This window comes from Chelonoidis abingdonii, chromosome 22 (genome assembly GCF_003597395.2).
Source record: "Chelonoidis abingdonii isolate Lonesome George chromosome 22, CheloAbing_2.0, whole genome shotgun sequence".
NCBI classification, from domain to species: domain Eukaryota; kingdom Metazoa; phylum Chordata; order Testudines; family Testudinidae; genus Chelonoidis; species Chelonoidis abingdonii.
This window is the reverse complement of record NC_133790.1, coordinates 8,323,824-8,347,059: the sequence shown is the minus strand read 5'-3', so window position 1 is coordinate 8,347,059 and position 23,236 is coordinate 8,323,824. Positions and strand designations below refer to the sequence as shown.

Sequence of the window (23,236 nt, the reverse complement as noted above, 5' to 3'; positions counted from 1 at the left end):
AGCTGTATTTGACGTATCTTTTTAAAGTATTTTTTTAAACTGCTATTATGACCTAGAATTTAACTAACTAGAAGATATGTAGAATTTGTCACTGTATTTAGGAAAGTTAATTTGTTTGAAAGTGGGGAAGTGTCTTGACTATTTACGTAATATTTTCTTTAACTTCAGACCCCTGGTTAATTAGGAAAGACCATAAGAAAAATAAAGACAAGAAAAAGAAGAAAAGTATAGACCCAGATTCCATTCAGAGTGCCTTATTAGCTTCTGGTCTCGGATCAAAACGACCTAGCAGTTTTTCTTCCGTTCCTGTTACCACTGCTTCTAGTACAAATACATCAGGTATCAATGAGTTTTGGAATTATTTGGAGTCTCTCTACTTTTTCCCCAACAATTGCGAAACATTTTAAAAAGCTTAAATTCTTAAGGAATTGTTTTTGTCTATAAATTTCAGCTAACAGTAATACCAACAGCAGCTTTGTAACAAGTCAAGACGCTGTTGAAAGAGCCCAGCAGATGAAAAAAGAATTGCTTGATAAACTGGAAAAACTAGCTGAAGACCTTCCTCCTAATACTTTGGATGAACTTATAGATGAACTTGGTGGTCCTGAGAATGTGGCTGAGGTAGGTCCAGTGTGACTATTGCAAGTGAAGAATTTGCTGTTTCCCTCCATTTCACTCAATGTTTACATGTATTTTAGAAATCTGATTGTGGTATTACTATTTTTTCAAGATGTGTAGTGATGTGAGCTGCATTTTAGAGGATTAAGCTGATAAGTTAATTAGTCTTGCAAGTCCTTGTAACTCCCAATGGTATAGAACGAAATGTAAAGGCTGGTGAAGAGAAGGTGCAGAGAAGGGATCTGAATATACGAGGACTGAGTTAAAATTCTGATTTTATTTTTCTGTTAAAATTGTTGTTAGTAGGAGTTTCCTCATTGGGTGAGAAATGCTGGCTTCTGTCTTCCTTTGTACTGTTTCTTAACTTCCTGACTAGTTAGCTAAAGTTTATATACTGTGTGTAGCAACATATATGACTGTGCTATTCTCCTTTAAACTGCAAGTTTCTCTCCCAAAATCCAGGCAGGGAGGACCCAGAGTGGAGTTGAGGACCAGGGAGGGCATGTGTATAAAGTGTCACATAAAGGGCAACATTTTTACCCGTTAGTACTAAGAAGATTTCTCCTGTAGGTTACCCGTCTGTCCAGCAGAAACAGTCTTTGTTCCCTTAGTTCAGAAGAGACCCTGTTACCTTCAGTGAAGTTCTTTGGAGTTCTAGTTCCTTTCCTCAGTGCTCTTAAATTCCTCCCCTTACAGGCATCATTTCTGTGGTGTTCCTAGCTGCTGATCCAGAGAGCACAGTGTCAAGCTATGATCCTTCACAACTTTCCATACTTCCATTTACTAAATATTACGGCTTGTCTATATGAACAATTAGATCACAGCAAGCTGGTGTGTGAATCTACCTTGCACTACTAGCCAGTTGCAGTCTAGCTGTCCACGGACAACACACATCAGCAGGGTGTTTTGTTAACATGTTTTGAGCTAGTTCTGTTTCAAAGGGGACTAATCCACATCAAAGCACTCTGTTAACATGCTTAGTCCTGCCATGAGTGCAGTTGGACTGGACTAGATGACCTCTTGAGGTCCCTTCCGGTCCTGTGATTCTGCGATTCTGTGCATCGAGAGGGTGCATACAGACCGTGGCAGGCTATTGCAGGGTAAATTCACGCTGCAGTTTGCTACTGCCTAATTGTTTGTGTAGACAATGTCTTAGAATTACAAGTTCCATGACTTAATTAAATTCTCTAGCTACTAATGATGCCTCCATTATCAGACAATAAAAAGCACTAAGATTGGTGGTCCTCCATCCCTTCCACATAACCCCTGCTTTATTGAGTTGCCCTTTTGATTCTCAAGATTATTCCCAAATAGGTGTATTGTGCACTGCTCAGTATTGCATCAATCAGGCAGCTTCAGTTATAAAATGTATCTTGGTCTTTGGATACTTGGAGTGAGTTGTTTGCTGTTCTCCTAAGGATAGTGTGTGAATAAATAGCACTGATGTTTGAAGTAATTTCATCTTCTGTCATTTTAGCACCTTTGTGATAAGGTTAAAAATATTCCTTTCTTTTAAAGATGACAGGCCGCAAAGGGAGAGTTGTAAGCAATGATGATGGCAGCATATCTTATGAGTCAAGGTCTGAACTTGATGTACCTGTTGAAATTCTAAATATCACAGAAAAGCAGAGATTCATGGATGGAGACAAGGTAAACTACTTCTGTGTAACTTCAAGGAATTGTTTTATGTTGGAGAAATTATAGCAGGTCTATCCATAAACTGTCGGCTCTAGACTATTAATGTGTCGTTCCATCCACAGTCTTAGCAGCACAGTATAATAAAAAATTAACTGATCCACAGAATCATATACCCATTTTGCTTCTTAAAGCTCTGACAAATACACGACTTTTATGGAATGCCCTGAAGGTCAACAGGCTTTTTCAGCTGGGAATGGGAATTTAACCTGTAGCTTTAATAAGTCCTTTCTGTTTAAAAGGGGAGACTCGAATTCAAGTTGAAATTTTAGAAGTGTCAATCTTCTGATTCAGCACTCATTTTAAAAAGAAAAATCCAAGGCTTTTGCTCCCCGGCTGCTTATAAATACCTCATCTGGAATACTAGGCAGTACTTGACCCCCTCCATTTCAAAAATGATTTTGCAGTGATAGAGGTATACAGGGAAATCCATGAGTGATTTGTCATGGGAAAAATTCACAAAGAGAGGCTGAAAAGATTTTGAAAAAACTGAGATTATATACCTTAAAAAGGAGACTGATAAGAGACATAATTAAAGTGTGAAATAATGGTATAGAGCAGAGAGAGAGCTTATGTCATAATAAAAGAACAAAGGGACATTAATGAAATGTGGCTAATTCAAAACTGATAAGGAAATACTTTTTTACACACTGTAATGTGGCTGGAATTCATTCCCACAGGATGTTGTTGAAACCAAAAGCTTAACAACATTCAAATAGGGATTGGATATTTTTATGGATAACAAGAATCTCTAGAAATATTATAGTTAATACTAAAATATTTTGGAAAGGATAATAAAAACAAGTATCCTATATCTACCAATGGTGATGTTTCTTGTACCTTCCTCTGAAGTATCTGGTACTGCCCACTGTCGAAAACTGGATGGACCACAAGTCTGACTCAATATAGCAATTCCTACGAGAGCAACACCGTTAGACATACTCCGGCCTGTCCTACTTTCCTTTTCTCTCTGTTCACCCATCTGCCTATTCTGTTGTCAGTTTCAGTTTTTCTGGTAGTACTGGTAAAACCTTGTAGAACAGGCATGGGCAAACTTTTTTTTTTGGCCCGAGGGACACATCTGAGTATGGAAATTATGGTGGGCCACAAATGTTCATGAAATTGGGGGTTGGGGTGAGGGCTCTTGGGTGGGGTTGGGGTGCAGGAGGGTTCTTCGAGCTGGCACCGAAAGATTCGGAGGGCAGGAGGGGGTTGGGGCTGGGGATCAGGGGTGCGGGCTCCAGGTAGTGCTTATCTCAAGCAGCTCCCAGAAGCAGTGGCGTGTCCCCTGCTCTGGCCTCCTAAGTGGAGGCGCAGCCAGGCAGCTCTGTGCGCTGCCCTGTCCGCAGGCACCACCCCTGTAGCTCCCATTGGCCACAGTTATCGGCCAATGGGAGCTGTGGGGGTGGCACTTGGGGCAGGGGCAGCGTGTGGAGCCCCCTGACTGCCCCTGTGTGTCGGAGCCAGAGGAAGGACATGCTGCTGCTTTCAGGAGCCACGCAGAGCGGAGGAAGCCCCCAACCCTGGCAGGAGCTGAAGGGATGGATTAAAATGTTTGGAGGGCCAGATGTGGCCCCTGAACTGTAGTTTGCCCACCCCTGTTATAGAGGTTGTGGAGGCCTGAGTGATGTAGCTGACCTTCAGCTAAACAAGGAAACAGTTATCAGACTGGCTGCACCTCTGACCCCTTGCTGAGTTCATTGAGTGCACCCGCTTATGTTTCAGGCCTAGTGACCTCACCTCTCCTGCGATGGAATCATGCAACTCTCCGGGTATCAGACTGGGTTCTGCACTGCAGTACACTGGCTCAACCATACTTACCCCCAACAGATTCAGCTGGGTTCATGTACCTGCAGTTCTTGCTTCTGAGAGCTTCTGACCAATGCATTAGTGACTCAAAACAGCCTCTTTAAATCAAAGTATTTAACTGTAGGAACAAAACAAGAGAAAAGAGGCTTTAAAACTAAAGTTCCATGTGTCTGTCATACCTAAAGGCTTACCAGCCTCCTGGAAGCTTAGGAAGGCCTAACTTCAGACCCACAGGCTGGTGTCTATCCCCCCATGAATAGCTGCCAACGACTGTTTCCACACTAGATTGAGCAACTTTAACTGTTGTTAGTAGGCCTTTTGCAGTTCTGTAGCTGTGTTGGTCCCAGGGTATGAGAGACAAGGTAGTTGAGGCAATGTATTTTATTGGACTAACTTCTGTTGATGGAAGGTACAAGCTTTCAAACTACACAGAATTCTTGAGGGCTGAGGAAAACACCCCCAGACCTGAAGAACTCTATGTAATTCGAAAGCTTGTACCTTCCATCAACCGAAGTAGGTCCAATAAAATTTCTTACCTGCCTTATGTCTCTGATGGACCTTTTGGTTCCCAGCTTTTGCAAAACAAGCTGTGAACTTGACTGGAGCCAATGAAGTAAGATCTTCCCATTTAATAGCTCAGGCATTGTCTTTTGATTCTCCTCAAAGTGTTTGGCTGGAGATGTCTCATATGGAGTCGCTGTCTTGCCTTCCTGCTTGTTTTTCCAACAGCCTGCTAGTAAACTAAATCAATGTATTCATACAGTAAATGTTCTAATTAATGGTCTTGTACAATATTCATAAGCTAGAGCTGCTCCATATTGCCTATACCCACAATCCTGTGAGATGCACACAGACCAACTTGAGAAATCATGTTTTCCATCTGAAAGTTTTATACTGACTACTGTTAAAAGTAACTCTTCAGACTACGGAGAGCATATTTTTTTAGCTTGGTTGTTATCTTACTACACTATCCTCACTAAATTGCTTGAGTGAGTTGTAACTTCACTTTCTTGCAGTTTTGTTACAAGTTGCATGTAAATATTTGAATCTTTTATCCTATTTTATAAATATTTGAGCATTTTCACATGAGGATCAAATGCCAAAATGGTTTTGTACTTGGCTATCAAGGTACCCTTATCCAGTCATCAGCCGTATAAGCTTGTGGTCAGCTGCCACCTTAGTTGCTATAGGAGTTTTTCTCCATTTCTTTCACGGGGGGTTGGCCTACATCACAGGAGCCTCTCCTCTGCCGTGACAGGACTGGATGCAGATCTCTGTTGTTTTCCAACTGCAAGAGGGAGTTGCTGGGGAAGTAAAGTAATAACCCCTTTTACTCTCTCAAGGGCTGTGTGCCTCTGTAGCATTTGTTTAGCCTAAATGCAAGAAGATTAAAGCTGATTCTACTTCTCCTCCCCTCACTCCCCATGTGACAAGTACCAAATCTAGTGGTGTAGCTCCAGTCAGATAGCAATTGGCAATTCCAAAATCAGCTGGTTTTTTTTATAGATCTGGATACTAAGGTTTGGTCTCAAATTCACTGCTAATTTTTCTTCTATGTAAAAGAACATTGCCATCATCTCAGAAGCTGCCAGCTCAGGAATTTCATTACAAGCCGACCGTAGAGCTAAAAATCAGAGGCGGAGAGTGCACATGACGTTGGAGTTACCATGGAGTGCGGATAGAGCAATACAGCAATTTGGTGAGTTAACGGCTGCTTTTTTAATTCATCAAGTTCAGAAATAATCTTCTGCACTGGGCATGTTGATGGTTAGTTTTGGTATAATATGGAGTATTCTGGTAGGTGCTGTGAGTTGTCTCTCTGATTCTGGTGAATAAAAGGGTGGTGTATGCAGAGATTTTAAATGTTAGAGTTAGTTGTTTTGCATGTTCTGTGCATCTTCATGAAGTAATCAGAAATTTGGAGTGTTGCATTTGGTAATGTTCATCTGCACATAGTTTTACATTAGTATTTACAGCAAAATCAACAATTTTTCTAAATGTTGTCTTGCTAGTGGAGCAGGAGGATTGCTAAGTTTAGTTATATTTAAGCACCATCTCTCTGACCATCCCATATAAGACCAACTGCCTATGCCCTTCAGTAGAATTTTTACCTGTAGGCATAGTGTAAAAAGCCTAAGCAAAATTGGTAGTATACCTTGTTTCATAGTATGTGCATCCGCAAACATTCCTCCTTTGTGCATAGCAGTTACCTGTTTCTCTTTACAGGATTTGTCTAAAACTGGTGTATAAATAGGATGTTTTTCTGAATTTTTTTTAGTCCCCGTCACATTGACTCTGCTTAAAAATGTATTAAGTCTGTGTGTGGCAAAAGTATCAGTGTCTCCCAATTGCTTGTTTATGATTCTGGAGGAGACTTTGTTCTTCTTTCCCATCAGATGTTCTTTGGAGCTCCTGATTGGTTTTTGTAACACTTTTCTCACTTTCAATACTCAGGAAGAACTCACAGATCAAACCAAGTTACTGCACCAGAGTATGTGTTCCTAATTTCCGAATTGGCAGGAGAGCAAAGATTTGCATCTATAGTTGCCAAAAGACTGGAGAGCTTGGTAAGACTGTTACATATAGCACAGTTAAAGCAGTGTACATAGTTTATTTTTGAGTACAGAGATCTTGTGTGTGTTTTAGTTATAAAGGTATTGTCTTGACAGGGAGCTCTCACTCACGGGGACAGAAGAGCAACAGAAACTCGAGACCTTAGCAGGTTCAACTTTGACAACAAGGTGACATCTCCTTTGTGTGTGGTTGTTTTCTGTTTTCATAGATCATAGATTATTAGGGTTGGAAGGGACCTCAGGAGATCATCTAGTCCAACCCCCTGCTCAAAGCAGGACAAATCCCCAAATGGCCCCCTCAATGATTGAACTCACAACCCTGGGTTTAGCAGGCCAATGTTTAAACCAATGAGCTATCCCTCCTGAACTTGTTTGTTTTTAAATAAAAACAGATTGCAACAATACTTAGACTAGGCAAAATGAAAAGCTACCTGTACCTGTGGAGGAATCTCCTCTCATTCTTCTTTTTCGAACTGTTGTATTTTGCTGCTTTCTCTGCCTGCTGTTTGGGGCGGGAATGTTGTACTCTGCTTTTAAAGTGCCATGTAAAATTACAGCATATATAGATGACTTAGTCTACCAGGTAAAGTTCCATGTTTTAACCCTAAGCGGTTTGCTGTCTTTCAGTCAATATGTTGAGCATCCTGAACCTTGGGAAATGAGCATGTTAAGGAGAAATTAACAGACTGGGCTATTACCATACAATACATTTTGTTAAACTGAGAAATTCATTAACATTTTCCCATTTTCTTCTTCCATGCTCTAATTTAGTTGTTTGTAATTTGGATTGTGAATGGAAAAACTATATTTAACCCATGGTGTATATCAGCATGCATACTATGATTCTGAGACTTAAACCATATGCAAATTTTTTTCAGTACTATAACTTAATTTTTTTCTTAATACAGTATGGCAGAAATGCTTTGGAGATCGTTATGAAATCCATTGTGAATTTAGATTCCCCAATGGTGTCCCCACCTGCTGACTATCCTGGAGAATTTTTTAAAGGTAATTATAATTCACTGTTTTCTAACCCCTAGTTTTTGATCACTCTTTCTCAAAAACACCTTATTTCTGTTTTTCTAAATGGTAGTGAGTTACGTTTAAATGTAAAGAACTGTTCTTGATATCAAGTGGCTTAATTCTGTTTATATTGCCAGTACAGTTCTTCTAATTTGTTTAAATTAACTTGTGAATTTTATGTACTAGTTCGTAGCCCAAACATGAGATCTATTCCCCCATGATAAATGCAGCTGAATATAATTCCCACAAAAATGTTTTAAGGGAAAAGATGTGGTTATTGTATGCATAGGAAAATTTGGAATTAAATTCTCTTTAAATTCTGTTTTCCTATGGGTACCAATTTCAGGGAATGCTACAGTCTTGTCTAGTTATGGCTATTTATCCACAGTACTATCTGCAACTGTTTAAAAACCTTGCCTGGTTGTCACCCTTTTTAAAATGCTTATTTTGCTCTTCTGTTGGTCAAAAATGTAGTAGTAATGGTGTTTCGACTGGACCAGAAGCTTAGACTTTGTATCGTGACTTCCTAGCATATGGCTTAGCCACAAATTATATAAATAATGGGGTGTGCAAAGATTTGGAATTGGATTTTTGGGGCAGGAGTGGGGATTATCTGCTGCTCCAGAGGAACACAAATATTGCTTTCCTAGCTATTTTCATTTTCTTGGCAATGGTATGCTTATTCAGAGGACAGAACAAAGGTGGCTTCAGTCCTTGTAACTTTTTCTTCCCCTAGATGTTCGGCAAGGATTAATAGGTGTGGGCCTAATAAATGTAGAGGACCGATCAGGAATTCTGACACTTGATAAAGGTATTGCTTTTGGTGTATCTGTCAGTGTTGATAGCTGATGTATAATTATTTTGTCAAATCAGAAATCACTTCTTGTGATTATAAAACCACAGACCTGGCAGTGAAATCTGGGGGCAAATGTGGCACCTTAAACTTTTCTTTCATTTATGTCTAGATTTGAAGTTAATCTCTTTAGGAAATGTATGCTTTATTTCAAAACTACATGTTTTGCTTTGATCGTTGGAGAAGTTTGATTTTTAGTTAATTTTTAAAACATTTGAATTCTAGTTTAGGACTGCACTTGTACCAGAATTCTCTCTCTTAGACTGTGCACTTTATCCATCATATCTGATTCTTTTAGATTACAACAATATAGGAAAATTCCTGAATAGAATTCTGGGTATGGAAGTGCATCAGCAGAATGCTTTGTTCCAGTATTTCTCGGATACTTTAAATGCAGTTATACAAAATGCTAAAAAGAATGGAAGATATGACATGGGTATTTTAGGTAAGTAAATCAAATTTCTTAATTTTTTTTCTGCTCCTTAATCTGCTTCTTTTTACATAAATTCTTCTGTTTGTTCTTGGTTTTTGTTTTTTTAAGATCTTGGGTCTGGAGATGAGAAGGTCAGAAAGGCAGATACTAAGAAGTTTTTAACTCCAGGATACTCTACCTCTGGACATGTAGAATTATACACAGTAAGTTAATTCAATGTTTCTTCAAACTGCCATAACTTCAGTTGCCCTTGAAAATCCTTAATTTAAAACTTCAGTTCTTATATTAAGACTTGGCATCCCAATATGGAGGCTTGTAAACATGTTACTGAAAGAATTAAGTTCCTTGTCTTCTGGTAAAGAGCACTGTTAACTGTTTTGATTTAATTGTTTGTATGTAATCTCAGTAATTGTTCCAAAATGTGGTGTTTAAACATCCTTGTTTTAATGTCTTTTCTAGATCAGTGTAGAAAGAGGAATGTCTTGGGAAGAAGCAACTAAGATTTGGGCTGAGCAAACTGGACCAGATGATGGATTTTATTTATCTTCGCAAGTGAGAATCTACTATTAAAATGTTCTTTTCATATTTCTCAATGCATTTTTTTAACAGAACAATTTTAGGGCTGCCCCAGTAAACTTCACTAACTTTGATTTCTTTCACATTCAGTGAGTAAAGTGAATATATTCAGAACTTTAAAATTTTAATTTATTTTCAATCCAGTGCAATCACTTGTTTGTTTGTTTTTTATTCAGTTTAGCAAAATGCTTTCAAATTTTTTATAAATGAGCAAATTCATGTAACGTTTTTAATCCTCAAGCACTGATGACAAAACACTACTTTTTAAGACATTCAGGACAGGTATCCAGTGAACCATACACTTAGTTTTAAGTGGTATTCATCTTAAAATGTGTGTGCTCATGCTACATGCAAGGAAAACAGTGTATAATCTCAGACATTGGGGTGTGGATTATGGTAATCGTGACACACCTCTTGGAAGCCAGTGCCACTATCTTTCACCTCGTGCCAAACTACCATTAAGGCATGTCATTACTAGACCACAATACACACCTTGTTATGTCATATTGGTTAATTCTGTACTCTTTTTAGTTGTGGACCAATAGGTATATAACTATCCACATGTTACAATTTTTTCTGAAGTATACTTGGTGAAATGATTCATTATAATTAGAATCTGGATAGACATTCAACACATCTACTTCTGTCCACATTTATTGTACGCATAATTATTTAGGAAAGACACTGCCCATGTTTAAACTTACAAAATAATCATTTTTTTTCAGATAAGAAATAATAAGAAAACTGCCATATTGGTAAAGGAAGTGAATCCCAAAAAGAAGCTTTTCTTAGTATATAGACCAAACACTGGGAAACAACTCAAATTGGAAACGTACGCAGACCTGAAAAAGAAATATAAGAAGGTGACCTTTTAAATCAACATTACTTAAAGTAGTTTCTTTGTGGTAAAAGACAATGCAGGATTTTTCAAAACCCATGTCTTTCCATATACAGTATGGTGGCAAGTTATAGAAATACATCTCTACCCTGATACAACGCTGTCCTCGGGAGCCAAAAAATCTTACCACGTTATAGGTGAAACCGCGTCATATCGAACTTGCTTGGACTGCCGGAGCACGCAGCCACCCCCCTCCCCCCCCGGAGCACTGCTTTACTGCGTTATAGCCAAATTTGTGTGTTATCGGGTCGCATTATATCGGGGTACAAGTGTACTTAACCAATGTTGTTTATGCAGTAAACTTTGTCCAGTACAAGCCTATAGTTATCTTTATCTAGAAAGATCTCTAGGGCTTTGCAAGCCTGCCTAAACAAATAATATTTTGTATCTGCAAAGACTTATCAAAAGATCAATCGTTCCATTAAGACTTTCCATAACCTAGAAGCAGCTTTCCAAACATCAACTAGGGAGAAGGTTCAACTGCCATTAAACTTACAGAAGATGCTTTATCCCCAAGATGTTTGAACACTAGGTAAAATATGCTCTAACCATACACAATTCTGAACTTTAGAAACAGTAGCAGGGAAACAGTCGAAAGTGCTGAAATTAATCCGTTCATTTGTCCCTCAAGATTGGATCACAGCAACACAATTGCTTGTAGTAGCCAATGTTTTCATAGGCAAGTTAAGAACTTATACTATGCTTGTGAGAATAAGTGAACGAAGCGCACTTAAGTGTGACGATGTCTTTGAGCTTGTCACTGTATAAACGAGGTTCTTGGATCTAGACATCTGTCAGTGAGATTCTACTATACCTAAACCTTTATTGACATCCTTAGCAGGATTTCCACTTTTACCATGGATATACCAAAATGCTTACCAAGTAATATAACTTGGATTGTTCATATTTAGACCTTAAAAAAAACAAAAAACAAACAAAAAAACCCATAGGTGTATCAGTGTTTATCTGTTGCCCCATTGCTACAAGCAAAATAGGATGTGCTGTTCTGTAGTTTTCAGAAGCCACGTTTATATTTTAATACCACTTTTAAATGGCTTTTCAGGTACCTTCTGAAGATGCTCTACCACATTGGCTAGAGCAGTACAGTTCATCGGCAGATACCTGTACCCATGCTTATTGGTTAGTATTTATATGTATATAAACAGGTTTTCTACCAAGGTGTTTGACTAAATCTGTTACTTTACCACTTGGACTGTTCACTTTGAGACTCCTTTAGAAATTACATGAAGTGACTAATATTGGTTCTTAGAATTGTTATGAAGATATGGATGAAAAGTTGATTGATTTAAACAACTGGTCCAAGTGATAAGCTGCAACTTCTTACCTTACAAGAGAGATGAAACTATGAACTTGTTTTCAGACTTCACTTTTTAGTTCAGAGTGGGCATAATGAAGAACTTTTGTAATAACCCAGAGGGACTAAAAGTATCTCATGCTTTGGTAAACATATTGATCTGTTGAGATGTATTGGATATAACTAATTTGAAAAAGTGTAAACTCAGTAACATTAGCTAGATTCAGAGTTGAGATGGTTGAAGTAAAGAACATTAGTTTAGTTTTAAAGCTGATTCTCCTAGCAGTATGCTGTTAAACCCTCAACATCTAGTGCCTTGACTTCTCAGTGCTAAGCACTGATGAAGAATGTCAGTGTGTTAGTATCCTCACATCTGAATTTGTTCACAGAGCATTTAACCTCTTGCTATTTCTCATGGACATTTTTGGTCAGAGCCTCAGCTGGTGTAAATTAGTGTAGCTCTATTGACTTTAATGCAGCTATGTCAGTTTACGCCTGCTGAGGGTCTAGCCCGAGATGTACTAATAGTTTTTTCACGACTTTAAAAGCCATTTTATGAAGTAGTTTTATCCATGTCCCCATCTCACTGTCCAGCTTGACTATCTTAACTTGTTCATCCTTTAGTGTTTACTTACACAAGTAAGATTTTTAATTAAAAAAAGTTCATTTGAATTGTAAAATACTCTCCCTTTTTCTTGTTGAACTCTCTTCCTCCTCCAGGAGAGGCAATTGTAAGAAAGCAAGCCTTGGGTTAGTTTGTGAAGTGGGCCTCCGCTGTCGAACTTACTTCGTCTTGTGTGGTTCAGTACTAAGTGTCTGGACAAAAGTGGAAGGAGTTCTAGCCTCTGTGAGTGGTACAAATGTGAAAATGCAGATCGTTCGGCTAAGGGCAGAGGATGGACAGAGGATTGTAGGTAAGCAAGTTTGTCCATTATTTTAACTTGTCTGCTGGACCACATAGCAGTCAGTTAGACTCAGTGTATGGACTGAAGAGTTATCTTCTGAGTTTGTGTAGGAGGGATACAGATACACAGAAAATAGACCTTTGTGCCTTACTGTAAGTATTTTGACTTCTGTATTATGAGTTGTTTGCATGAGGTTAAGGGGGAGGAACTATTCTGTGAAAAATTCCACCGGCTAGAGCTGAAGAGCAAAAAAAAAAAGTGTGTGTGTGTGTGTGTGTGTGTGTGTGTGTGTATGTATATATGTGTGTGTGTATATAATATATATATATATATATACACACACACACATATAATAGTGGGTGTGAAATCACTTCAGCCTAAGCAGCAGGCTCATTGTCGTAAAGGTAAGAGTCGTTGTACCCCTACATTACTGGACCAAAGTGTTGCACTTCCCCCTCCTGTTTATCACTTGATCCATATTTCCCAACACAGGCAAGATCCACCTCTGCCCCAGTACACCTATGGTTCTCTCTGCCACCCACTAGGGTTAGACTCCACATCTTTTCCACCTAGCTATCTTTAAAACCAGAGTCACTCAACTTTTCAGCCTTGAAGAGGGGTGGCAAACCCTTTTCAGTCACTAAAATACTCACTCTGCAGTGTTTGGGGGCTATTAAAGCCATGGCTGAAAAGTATGAGTGGAGAGCGTAGGCCTTAGCCCGGGCATGGGCAAACTCTTTGGCCTGAGGACCACATTTAGATGTGGAAATTGTATGGCAGGCCATGAATGCTCATGAAATTGGAGGTGTGGGCTCTGGGGTGGGGCCAGGAATAAAGGATTTGTAGTGCAGGAGGAAGCTGCAGGCTAGGGGTGGAGCAGAGGGGTTCAGATTATGGAAGGGGGCTACAGGCTGAGGCAGGATGTTGAGGTGTGGGAGGGGGTACGGGCTCTGGGCTGGGGGTGCAGGTTCCAGAGTGGGGCCAGAAATGAGTTAAGTGTGTGGGAGAGGGCTCTGGGCTGGGACATGGCATTGGGGTGTGGGAGGGGGTGAGGACTCCAGCTGGGAGTGCAGGCTCTGGGGTGGGGCTGTGGATGAGGGGTTTGGGGTTCAGGAGAGTGCCCCAGGCTGGGATTGAGGGGGATCAGGGCAGGGGCAGGGGGTAGGGGTGTGGAAGGGAGGTGAGGGGTGCAGGCCCCGGGTGGTGCTTACCTCAAGCAGCTCCCAGTAGGAGCGGCATGTCCTCCTCTCTGGCTCCTATATGGAGGTGTAGTCAGGTGACTCTGCGTGCTCCCCCATCTGCAGACTGCACCTCCAGTCCCCTTTGGCTGCGGCTCACAGCCAATGGGAGCTGCAGGGGCGGTGCTTGGGGTAGGGGCAGCGTGCGGAGCCCCCTGGCTGCCCCTATGTGTAGGAGCTGGAGAGGAGACATGGTGCTGCCTCTGGGAGCTGCACAGAGCCGTGGCATGAGCAGGGCAAGCCCCTGACCCGCTCCCTGGTGGGAGCTTCAAAGCTGGATTAAAAGGTCTGATGGGCCAGACGCGGGCCATAGTTTGCCCCACCCCTGCTGTAGCAGCTTAACTCCACAGCATTTAGTGACATTTAAGAGGTTTAAACTGTTGTTTTCCTCTTCATTCCTGAACGTCTGTGGTTTTGTGACATCTTCTATCCAAACAGGAGAGTGAATAAATAGCCAATGCTGCCTTGTGTGTCATTTAGTTGAAGATACAGCAAGAGTAGTTGAACCTGTACTTCCCTGAAGACAACTTGCATTTTTTCTCTGCTAGTCTGTGACTGAAGGATCAGATGACGTTTGAATGTATTATTTTTAGTTGGGAATAGAACCTGTTGTAGCGCTCAATAAGTTCTTAAAGCCCTTGACGTAGAAAATTAAATTTTTTTTATGCAAAAGCTACTGCTGACATTTAAGGAACTTGGAACCATTGGCCTACGTTCTTAAGCATACAAACATTTTATACATTTTAAGAAGTACAACTGACTTGTTGCTAATTACAGGTTTGCTCATTCCTGCAAATTGTGTATCGCCCCTTGTAAACCTCCTGTCGACATCGGACCAGTCTCAACAGCTTGCAGTACAACAGCAGCAGATATGGCAGCAACATCACCCACAGAGCATCACGAACTTCAACAATGCATAAGAGGACAGACTACAGGTGTTGACTTTGGTGTTTGAGAAAAGGCTGTAAAAGCATATCACTTGCATAAAAATCAGGGACAGATTCCAAAGAAATATTTTTTCAGTTCAGTTGTGTGCTCTCAGAAGTACTTTGGGAATAAAGAGGTACATAAAGGATGGTAGAACTGAAAGCCAGCAGTTGCTTATGGTGGTTCATCTGTCTATGCTCTCTGTAGAGCTTCCTGTTTTGCTTTTACTTTTGGCCTTTTAAGCCACAAACCACAAATTTTGTTTGAAAATGCTTGAAAATTCCCAAACAGGCTTTATTTTTATCTTGTCATACAGTGCTCAGGGTTTAACGCAGTACATCAATGCCATTGCTGTGGGAGATAACCTCGAATGCATGTATTGAGTATATATGGAAACTATATATTGGGTTTTTTCTCTTCAACTTGTAAGTTTATATAAGCATGAAAACTAGAGATTGCACATCATGCATTCATTCAGGTTCCTTCCCAGTTTGTTTGACAGTGCATGTCTTTGGGAACAGGCATGAACAGGATAAACACCCCAGTCAAGAATTCCGAGAGAAACAATCTTAGTTGTACAGCATTGGTTATTGCATTTTTATAGTGTTTATACCCAAGTATTGCATTTTTTCTGGTTTTCTCCTGGAGGTTATATATTTGAGTCTGCAACATGTTTTTTGTGATAAGCATCTTAAATTAAAAAGTTACTTCATTTTAATGTATTAATAGTATTCCTAATGTGTAATGCAAAGATGGCTAAAAGCCTTTCCTTTAACATTAAAATATTTCCTTAATCCGAGATGACTATGGAAACTAAGTACAAATTCACTTCCACCTCATATACAATCTTATATTTTTTACTTCATTAATGTAATTTAATTTGTCACTTGTAAGATGAAACCTTACTTGAGCTGTAAATTAGACAATGGGAAACTTTTGAGGATTCCGCTATATGTGCTGTTTCTGTTACCCAGTAACTTGAATACTGTTTAATATGTTGTAAGACATTGTAGAGTTTATCTGGAGCTGTTTAAAAAAAATTGTAATGTACAAATGTGAATAGTCACTTATCTATAATATGGGTAAGTTTTGTTTTGCCTATAATAGTAGATGTTTATAAGAAAGTGAAGGACAATGTTTGTCATTTCTTGCTTGCACAGGTTGCACTATTGAAAAATTGAGATTGTATAAACCTGTCCAAAAAACTGCAAGATAACAAAATCTTGTAGAGGTCAAATAAAACGTTATTGTACTAACAAAACTGGAGTCTTGTTTAGGCAATCACTGTATTCCAAAAAACTAATAAGTCTAGTTTGGTATTCAACAAGACTTGAATGGTCCAACCTACTTAAGCTAGTCTTGTCTTATGGTCCATATCAGTCTTTAAGTTGAACTAGTTAGTATCTGAGACAAGGGATAAACTCTATACTGAACTTCAATAGATATTTTACAAGTAAAGATTGTACTGTAAGTACAGTAAAGATAAGGGTAAATGGTTGACCTGATGTCGACTTAGTGGTGTGATCCATTGTAGTGCCTGCTTCATTTCCTTAAACACTTACTCAGTGGACCAGATTCTGATGTCTCAGTGATGTAAATTTGGGATAAACGTGGAACTGAGATCAGAAATTGATCTAATAACCTTAAATGTAACTCCTTTAGGTAAATGATTAGTGTGAAGTCCCATTATTGCACTAGTGTTAGTATATGCAGCACTAATACAGGAAGAACTCATGAATTTGGGGGGAAATGTGTGTGTTCAGGAAGTTCCATGTTTTATTCAGCCAGCAATTGAACAAACTGAAATGCATTTTGAAATAAAGATTTGTAACTACAATTGATGTGTCTGAGGCTAATGCTGGCAGCAGCTATACTGCGAGAAAGTATTTCTAACCCAGGTACAAGTGGGTGCAGTTCTATTTCTAACTGTGAAATTGCAAGACAGCATTGACCTGACCTCACCCCCCCCATACTTTATTCTAGTGGGGGCAAGGAGTTATTTGACTGCTGCAATGTCACCAGGAGATTCTGGTGATCCAGGCAGGCTGGACATTGTGGACCATAGAAGTAGCAGGAGTAGTGTGAATTGCATGCTGCTCATTGTCTTGTTAGTGGGTGCATTCAACATCCTAATGAAGGTGAAATATACTTCATTTCATTCATTCTGAGGAGAGGCAGCTTACTTTCAACCCTAAAATTGTTGTGTTGAGCAAAACATCTTCAATGTGTTCCTAGGTTGGAAACCTGAATGCTCTACCTGCAATGCAAGTGCAGAGCCTGGTCAAACATCCCCAAAAATGCAATTTTCCATTTTCTAATCAGTTCTGTTCGTTTCAAGATAGAAATGTGTTTAGTGGGCTGAAACAATCAAACCAGTAACTATACACACTTTCCTCTGCCATAAAGCTATTCCCCCTTCTCCCCCGGCCCCCCTTAGGTTGCAGGTGCACAAGAGCTGTTTCCATACTGCTATATCCTTGTTTTTGTGACACAGATACTTATCTAGCTTTATACCATTGATTTCCTGATGCAATCTGCTAATGAATCTGGAGCCCGGCTCCAGAGGGAGCATCCCAATAGGCTGTTACAAACTTCTGTTTTAACAGAGGTCTTGTCTTCAATCTGTTGGTCCCTATGTAAACAACTCAGGTAATCTTGATTTTTAGGTGCATGCGCCCTGGGACATCATGCCATGTTTGTCCCATGGGTGGCCTTAGTGCTATTCACTTTGCATACAAAAGTATTAATGCTTTTTTTTTTTTGTGTTTGCAGTGATTATGTTGTATTGTGTTTACCATTAGATGCTGGAAGTGTTAACACCTAATGCTAGAAGCTCATGAGAGGAGTGGCCTAGGAGTGTAGATATAAGTAGAATGGCGTGGGAAATAGATGAGTCATCGAGAAAGGAGGGAAGACCTAATGCAGCTACAAAGGTAGGGTGGATATCCTGTCACAGCACCTCTAGTAAATTCAGGGGTCAAGAAGTGCAGGGGGCAATAAGGGACATAGCTAAAAAGGAGGCAAGACCCTAGTTATCACTTGATCCCTATTTTTGTCATTTACGGATCATTGTTCCACTTAGGCAAATAGTAACAAAATGCACATGTAAAACTAAAGCTGGATATAGATGTCATAAGATTAATTGTTCAGTCTCGTTTTTCACCCACCATTCTAATAATGCATGAGTCCCAGAGGCATGCTATATAAAATGACTGTGTAGGAGCACACAATGAAGAGATGTTTGAACTGTCTTGGCCTGGAGTTAAAGAAGGGATCAGACAGTTTTACATATGAGTCAAAACCCACTGACCTTATTCACTTATTTCAGTTATGCCTCTACTAGTATGCTCAAATACACTACAGCTACATCTATAACTCCTGCTGAAACTGTCTTGTCCAGTAACTCAAACTTTTGCAGTCCTCCAAAGATGCCAGTTCAGTCGTGTCTTGAACCGCTTTATATAAATGAAACAAATTCTGCAATCTGTAAACATTTTCGGAAATGAGTTCTGGAATTTTGCTTTTACTATTGGGATAAAACTTGCTTAAATCCCATACTACGTTACCTACATATATAGATGTGTATATAGAGATCTTAAAGACAACTCAGTTCATTAATGAAAATATCTCCTGTAAAGCTATTCTAGTGATCTTGTTCTTAGTCTTTTTCCCTTTCATATGTCCCAAGAGTCTTATTCCCATTTTCTTTTCTTGCCACACACAGCATTTGTATGTACATTAAAATATATCCAGAGTTTTTCAGGGGTATCTGCATAAACTAGATCAGTGGTTCTCAAACTTTTTTTTTTTTTCACAGAAGATTTGAAAATTTCTGAGGGTCTCAGCAGACCCACTAATGATCTTTCCAAATGTTTGTACAATTAGTTAACTATTGTAAAGCACTTTGGAAAAAAAGTACTATATTAAAAAAAACAAAAAAAAACAAAAAACTTTTTTTTTTGTTCTACAAATAGAAGCACACAACTCATATTTTAATATCAGTAGTCTTACCTTTCTAATGCAATGGATGTGCCTTCTCTCCCACAACCGCAGCAGCCCCTGAGCTGGGACTGGGAAGGAGGGGCGTTTCTCCCCTGCGATAGCAGCCACGGAGCTGAGGCTGGGAAGGAGGGCCCTCTCTCTCTCCAGCAGCTGCAATCCTGGAGCTGGGGAAAGTTGCCGCGTTCTGTCTGCTGCAGCCCTGCATGTCCCAAATGCCTCCCACCCCCTTTTCTCACCCCACTGCCGCCTCCCACCTATTCCCTCCAAAGGCCACCACCTTACCTTACATGTGTGTCTTCTCCAGGGTCCAGGCACCTTATTAATGGAGCCATGCCTGTGTGGCTCCACTAATTAGGTGGGTGGCCCTTCATTCTATCGTGTACAGGCACACGCTTTAGAGGGAACTATCCGTGGACCACCTGAACGGAGATTGCGGACCACTAGTGGTCCACAGACCACAATTTGAGAACCTCTGAACTAGGTAATTCTGTTTTGCAGTTGTATTTTCACAACTATCAGTCCTCTTCCAAAAAATTTTCAAAGTGTATTATGTATTTTTAATTACATATTTTAGTGTGCAATGCATTGTCTCGAAAGAAACTGATTCCTGGTGTTGTCTTTGGATTAGTACTCAGTTTTTATTGCCTGTACCAGAGGGAAGCAATAGTTTGAGTTTTGATTCAGCTTATGCTCATACATTTTGATATTCAGTCTCCTTAGCCTTTTCAGTGCATACTGCTGCCCTAGCGTACATTTCGAAGTAAGTTCATCTTAGCATAGAGTGGGAAGAGAATATCTCCAAGTAGTGCGTTATGAACTCCTACAGCAAGGACATGATTGTGAGCACAAGATCTACAACTTGAGCTGACGCCCTAAACAGCATTGTCCTCAGTCCTAAAACACAAATGTATGGTGATCAATACTTACATGGCTATAGCTCTTCAAAATGCTCTACAAAGGTGAGTAAGTTGAAGGGAGAAGATGCTGCTGTGATTGTGTCATCCCAGAGAGGGCCTTAAGCTTTATTTGCAACCTCATTATGGATGGTACGGGAAGTTTTTGTTTCATAAGTAATTCCAAAGCAGTGTGGGATTGGAAAAGAAATGGATAAGATGAAGGTAATTTTTAGTTTGTGCCTTACTCCACTGTTAAAAACTAGAGGCCATCCAAACCTAAAAGCACTGCTCCCTGTCAACGCTTATCTTTTGAGAAGGATTTAACACCCTTATTACTGCACTGTACGTTCCATGGACTGGAATATCATCAAAGGAAGAATCTCACTGCACATGAAAAAAATTAATCTGTGCTAATTCTATTACTGTTGCAGGCTTCACTAAGAAACTATGAGCCTTAAGAAATATTTAAACCATTTCTCCAATGAAGTGCCAGCTACAGTACGAGTCCTTGGAACAATATCATGCCAGAGACTGACAAAGCTAGCAGAAATACCAAAGCAACTACCGATGTGAATGTATCTAGAGGTAAACCAGGTCCATCTCTGGTGCTAAAGAATAGTGTCAAAGTAAATCCAGAGTGCAATTGATAGCATAACTTGCTAATTAGGAGACAGATTGAAATTGAACAGTAACTGCTTTTCTATTTAGAAAAAGGAAAAATGCTTGAAATGCTACAGTCTTGCAGCACATGGTTATGACTAGTAGTGACAGATGCTCTTAAAACACACTTTGGTCTTATAGTAGTATTGTGGTCCTGTCTATTTTTAATACCAGATGGGTTCATTGTTATCTAGTTTGACCTGCATTACCCAAAATTGTAATATAGACTGATCCTCAGATCATATGACAGTTCACAAAATCCCTAAGCTATAGGACGTTTCCAGAGTATAGATTGTTCCTTTCAGGAGCTACCATGTCATCAAGGTCTATTAATGCTGCAGCTTTTCATAGTATTGTATAATACACTCTCTTTGAAAACCAGTGGCCATTTTCAAAAAGAAAGAGACCCTTTCCTGGAGTGAAGATAAAATAGAAATAGTGGTAGCTGCACTTAAAGCCAGACTATCATTCCTGACCAAATCTAGAAACATGGGGTTTTTTTAAGTTTAATTGGTAGGGGGTTTAAGACTCTCGTAAATCCTCATATCAGTTTGCTTTAAATTTTATTTTGTAATAACTAAATCCACTTCTGAGTTGAGATTTTGAATGTCAAGTTTCATTTTTAACTTTAAACAAACTACAGTGGGCTGAGTTACCTGTCTGGGACCAGTCTCTTGCTGTATTTGACATTTGCACTGGAAAGGATAAAGAGGTTTTACTACTAATGTTTTTGTTCTTACAAACAATCTCCACAAGCCTAGTTGGAGAAGATAACTTTAATCAAATAGCATGTTCATCATAGACCCATGATGATATAGCAATATGTCAAGTTATCAGACTCATTAGCAATTTACATAGATTCCACAAACTACTGCATTTTATTTTAGGTGACAGTTCCTGCCATTGAATCCTGTGGAGTTTTGCCCCTGCAATAACTTTTGCTGAGAGACTAAATTAGAGCGAAAGATCTTGCTTGTATAAGTAGAACTTGGCTATTAATGTTCTCTCACCATACATTTTAACAGTACATGATGGATTCCAAAGAAACTTAAAATAAAGGTGAATTGTTTGATTATTTTTTTTATATTGCTAACTCTAATTTGGATTTTCTGACTCCATTAGAGACTTCACCCTGTACTAGTGCAGTGCTGCACTGCATCTCCCTGCTTTTCCTGGGTTAACAATAATATAAAGTATACATAAACGCCAACAGTTTTGATTCAAGATGGCAGAAGACTTGAGGTGTTGTGCAGTAATGGCTGCATGGATTAGCAGGTTTTTATATTCAAGTAAAAATGACAAACTGTGAAACATTGAGTTTTGTAATTTAGTTTTATTTTTTGTAAAAATTCTTAAATTTAACTGGCTGTTACTCTTATTTTTCTTTGCTTATCTACTATGACATTTAGATACACAACTGTTACGTCTGTGAGTTGCCTTCAAACCATACTTGCATACGCTGAAGACGTTCATTGTTGCCTCACTTCTAGAAGCCTTTAAACCCTTCAAGATTGTTTTAGTATAGCACAAAAATATTTCCCTTTCATTTTTTGTTTAGTAAACTAAAATATCTGACACTTTTAGCACCTATCAGAGGCTCTCAAGAATTTAAACAATTATTTAATAAGAATGGAGAGTTACCAGTCCTATTTAAAAATTAGTTGTAGGGTTCCTTAACCAAAGGGAAAAAACAGGGCTGGCTGGACCTGTGTAATAGAGCTCAGAAACTTATCTTCTGAGTGCTTTTGCTTCTCTTAACCCAGGGATCAGCAACCTTTTGGCACGCGGCTCACCAGGGTAAGCACCCTGTCGGGCCGAGTCCGGCCCATTTGTTTACCTACTGCATCCGCAGGTTTGGCCAATTGCAGCTCCTACTCGCTGCAGTTTGCTGTCCCAGGCCAATGGGGGCTGCTGGAAGCAGCGCGGGCCAAGGGATGTGCTGACCGCGGCCCCCATTGGCCTGGAGCGGCGAACTGTGGCCAGAGGGAGCCGTGATCAGCCAAACCTGCAGACGCGGCAGGTAAACCAGCCTGGCCCGCCAGGTGCTAACCCTCGTGAGCCATGTGCCAAAGGTTGCCAATCCATGTCTAACCCAAAGAGTTACCGTTGGAGACAGAACAGTCTTTTCTCTGTTCCCATTTGGATGAATTACTTTTAAATTTTCTATCTGATTCTTTTTTCTTTGTTTTACTGTTTCCCCAAAATTGTGCACTCTGATTCTAATGCTTCTGTGATGTCAGTAATTCTTTGTGACTAATGAAGATGCTCATGTATTAGAGCTGCATTCTTCATTTGTATTGACTGATATTTTGTTTCTTTTGCCTGGGAGCAGGGATGGAATTCTGAAAGGAATTGGAATGGAGGGAGGAGGATGTCAAATTGCCAGCTAGCAAATGTAGTCCCCTACCTGCAGCACTCCTTTGAAATCTAAATCTAGATAATTTTTTTCTTTCCTTGAGACCCTGCTACAAGTAGACACGCAGAATTTATTGTAACTCAGCTAAATTTACAGTGGGTTCTAGAGGCCATGAAATGAAGAGATGTGTGATCAGGCAGTTGCTGTCATTTCTTTTAAATCATCCACACTAGAACTGAGAGGGACTTAATTACTCCTAGATTTGATCTTCACTGCCGTTATTTGGGAGCGAATAAAAATTGTGTGCATGTTCGAATGAGCAATGACATGACATCTGTCTGAGCCTGCAACAGCAGGTGAATGAGTGCACGGAAGAGCAGAGGGGAGAGACATAGTGAGACTTCCTACAAATTCTGATCCTTTTCCCCTCTCTGCCCAGTTCTTTTGCCAGAGCAGAGA

The 23,236-nt window shown here is 39.7% G+C and overlaps 1 protein-coding gene across 6 annotated transcripts in view; it reads left to right on the top strand.

Annotated features, from left to right (window-relative positions):
- Positions 1–16,700, top strand: part of SBNO1 (strawberry notch homolog 1) — a 43,769-nt gene extending 27,069 nt beyond the window's left edge. For all 6 annotated transcript variants that reach the window (XM_032800713.2, XM_032800712.2, XM_032800711.2 and 3 more), the window contains 15 exons: positions 169–339; positions 452–621; positions 2,137–2,268; positions 5,686–5,821; positions 6,577–6,689; positions 6,792–6,863; positions 7,604–7,703; positions 8,455–8,529; positions 8,870–9,016; positions 9,113–9,207; positions 9,464–9,556; positions 10,306–10,443; positions 11,542–11,618; positions 12,514–12,707; positions 14,714–16,700. In XM_032800713.2, the coding sequence (XP_032656604.1) occupies positions 169–339; positions 452–621; positions 2,137–2,268; positions 5,686–5,821; positions 6,577–6,689; positions 6,792–6,863; positions 7,604–7,703; positions 8,455–8,529; positions 8,870–9,016; positions 9,113–9,207; positions 9,464–9,556; positions 10,306–10,443; positions 11,542–11,618; positions 12,514–12,707; positions 14,714–14,856 (1,856 nt within the window). In that variant the 3' untranslated portion in view covers positions 14,857–16,700. The remainder of the gene's footprint in view (positions 1–168; positions 340–451; positions 622–2,136; positions 2,269–5,685; positions 5,822–6,576; positions 6,690–6,791; positions 6,864–7,603; positions 7,704–8,454; positions 8,530–8,869; positions 9,017–9,112; positions 9,208–9,463; positions 9,557–10,305; positions 10,444–11,541; positions 11,619–12,513; positions 12,708–14,713) is intronic.
- Positions 16,701–23,236: the final 6,536 nt, after the last annotated feature.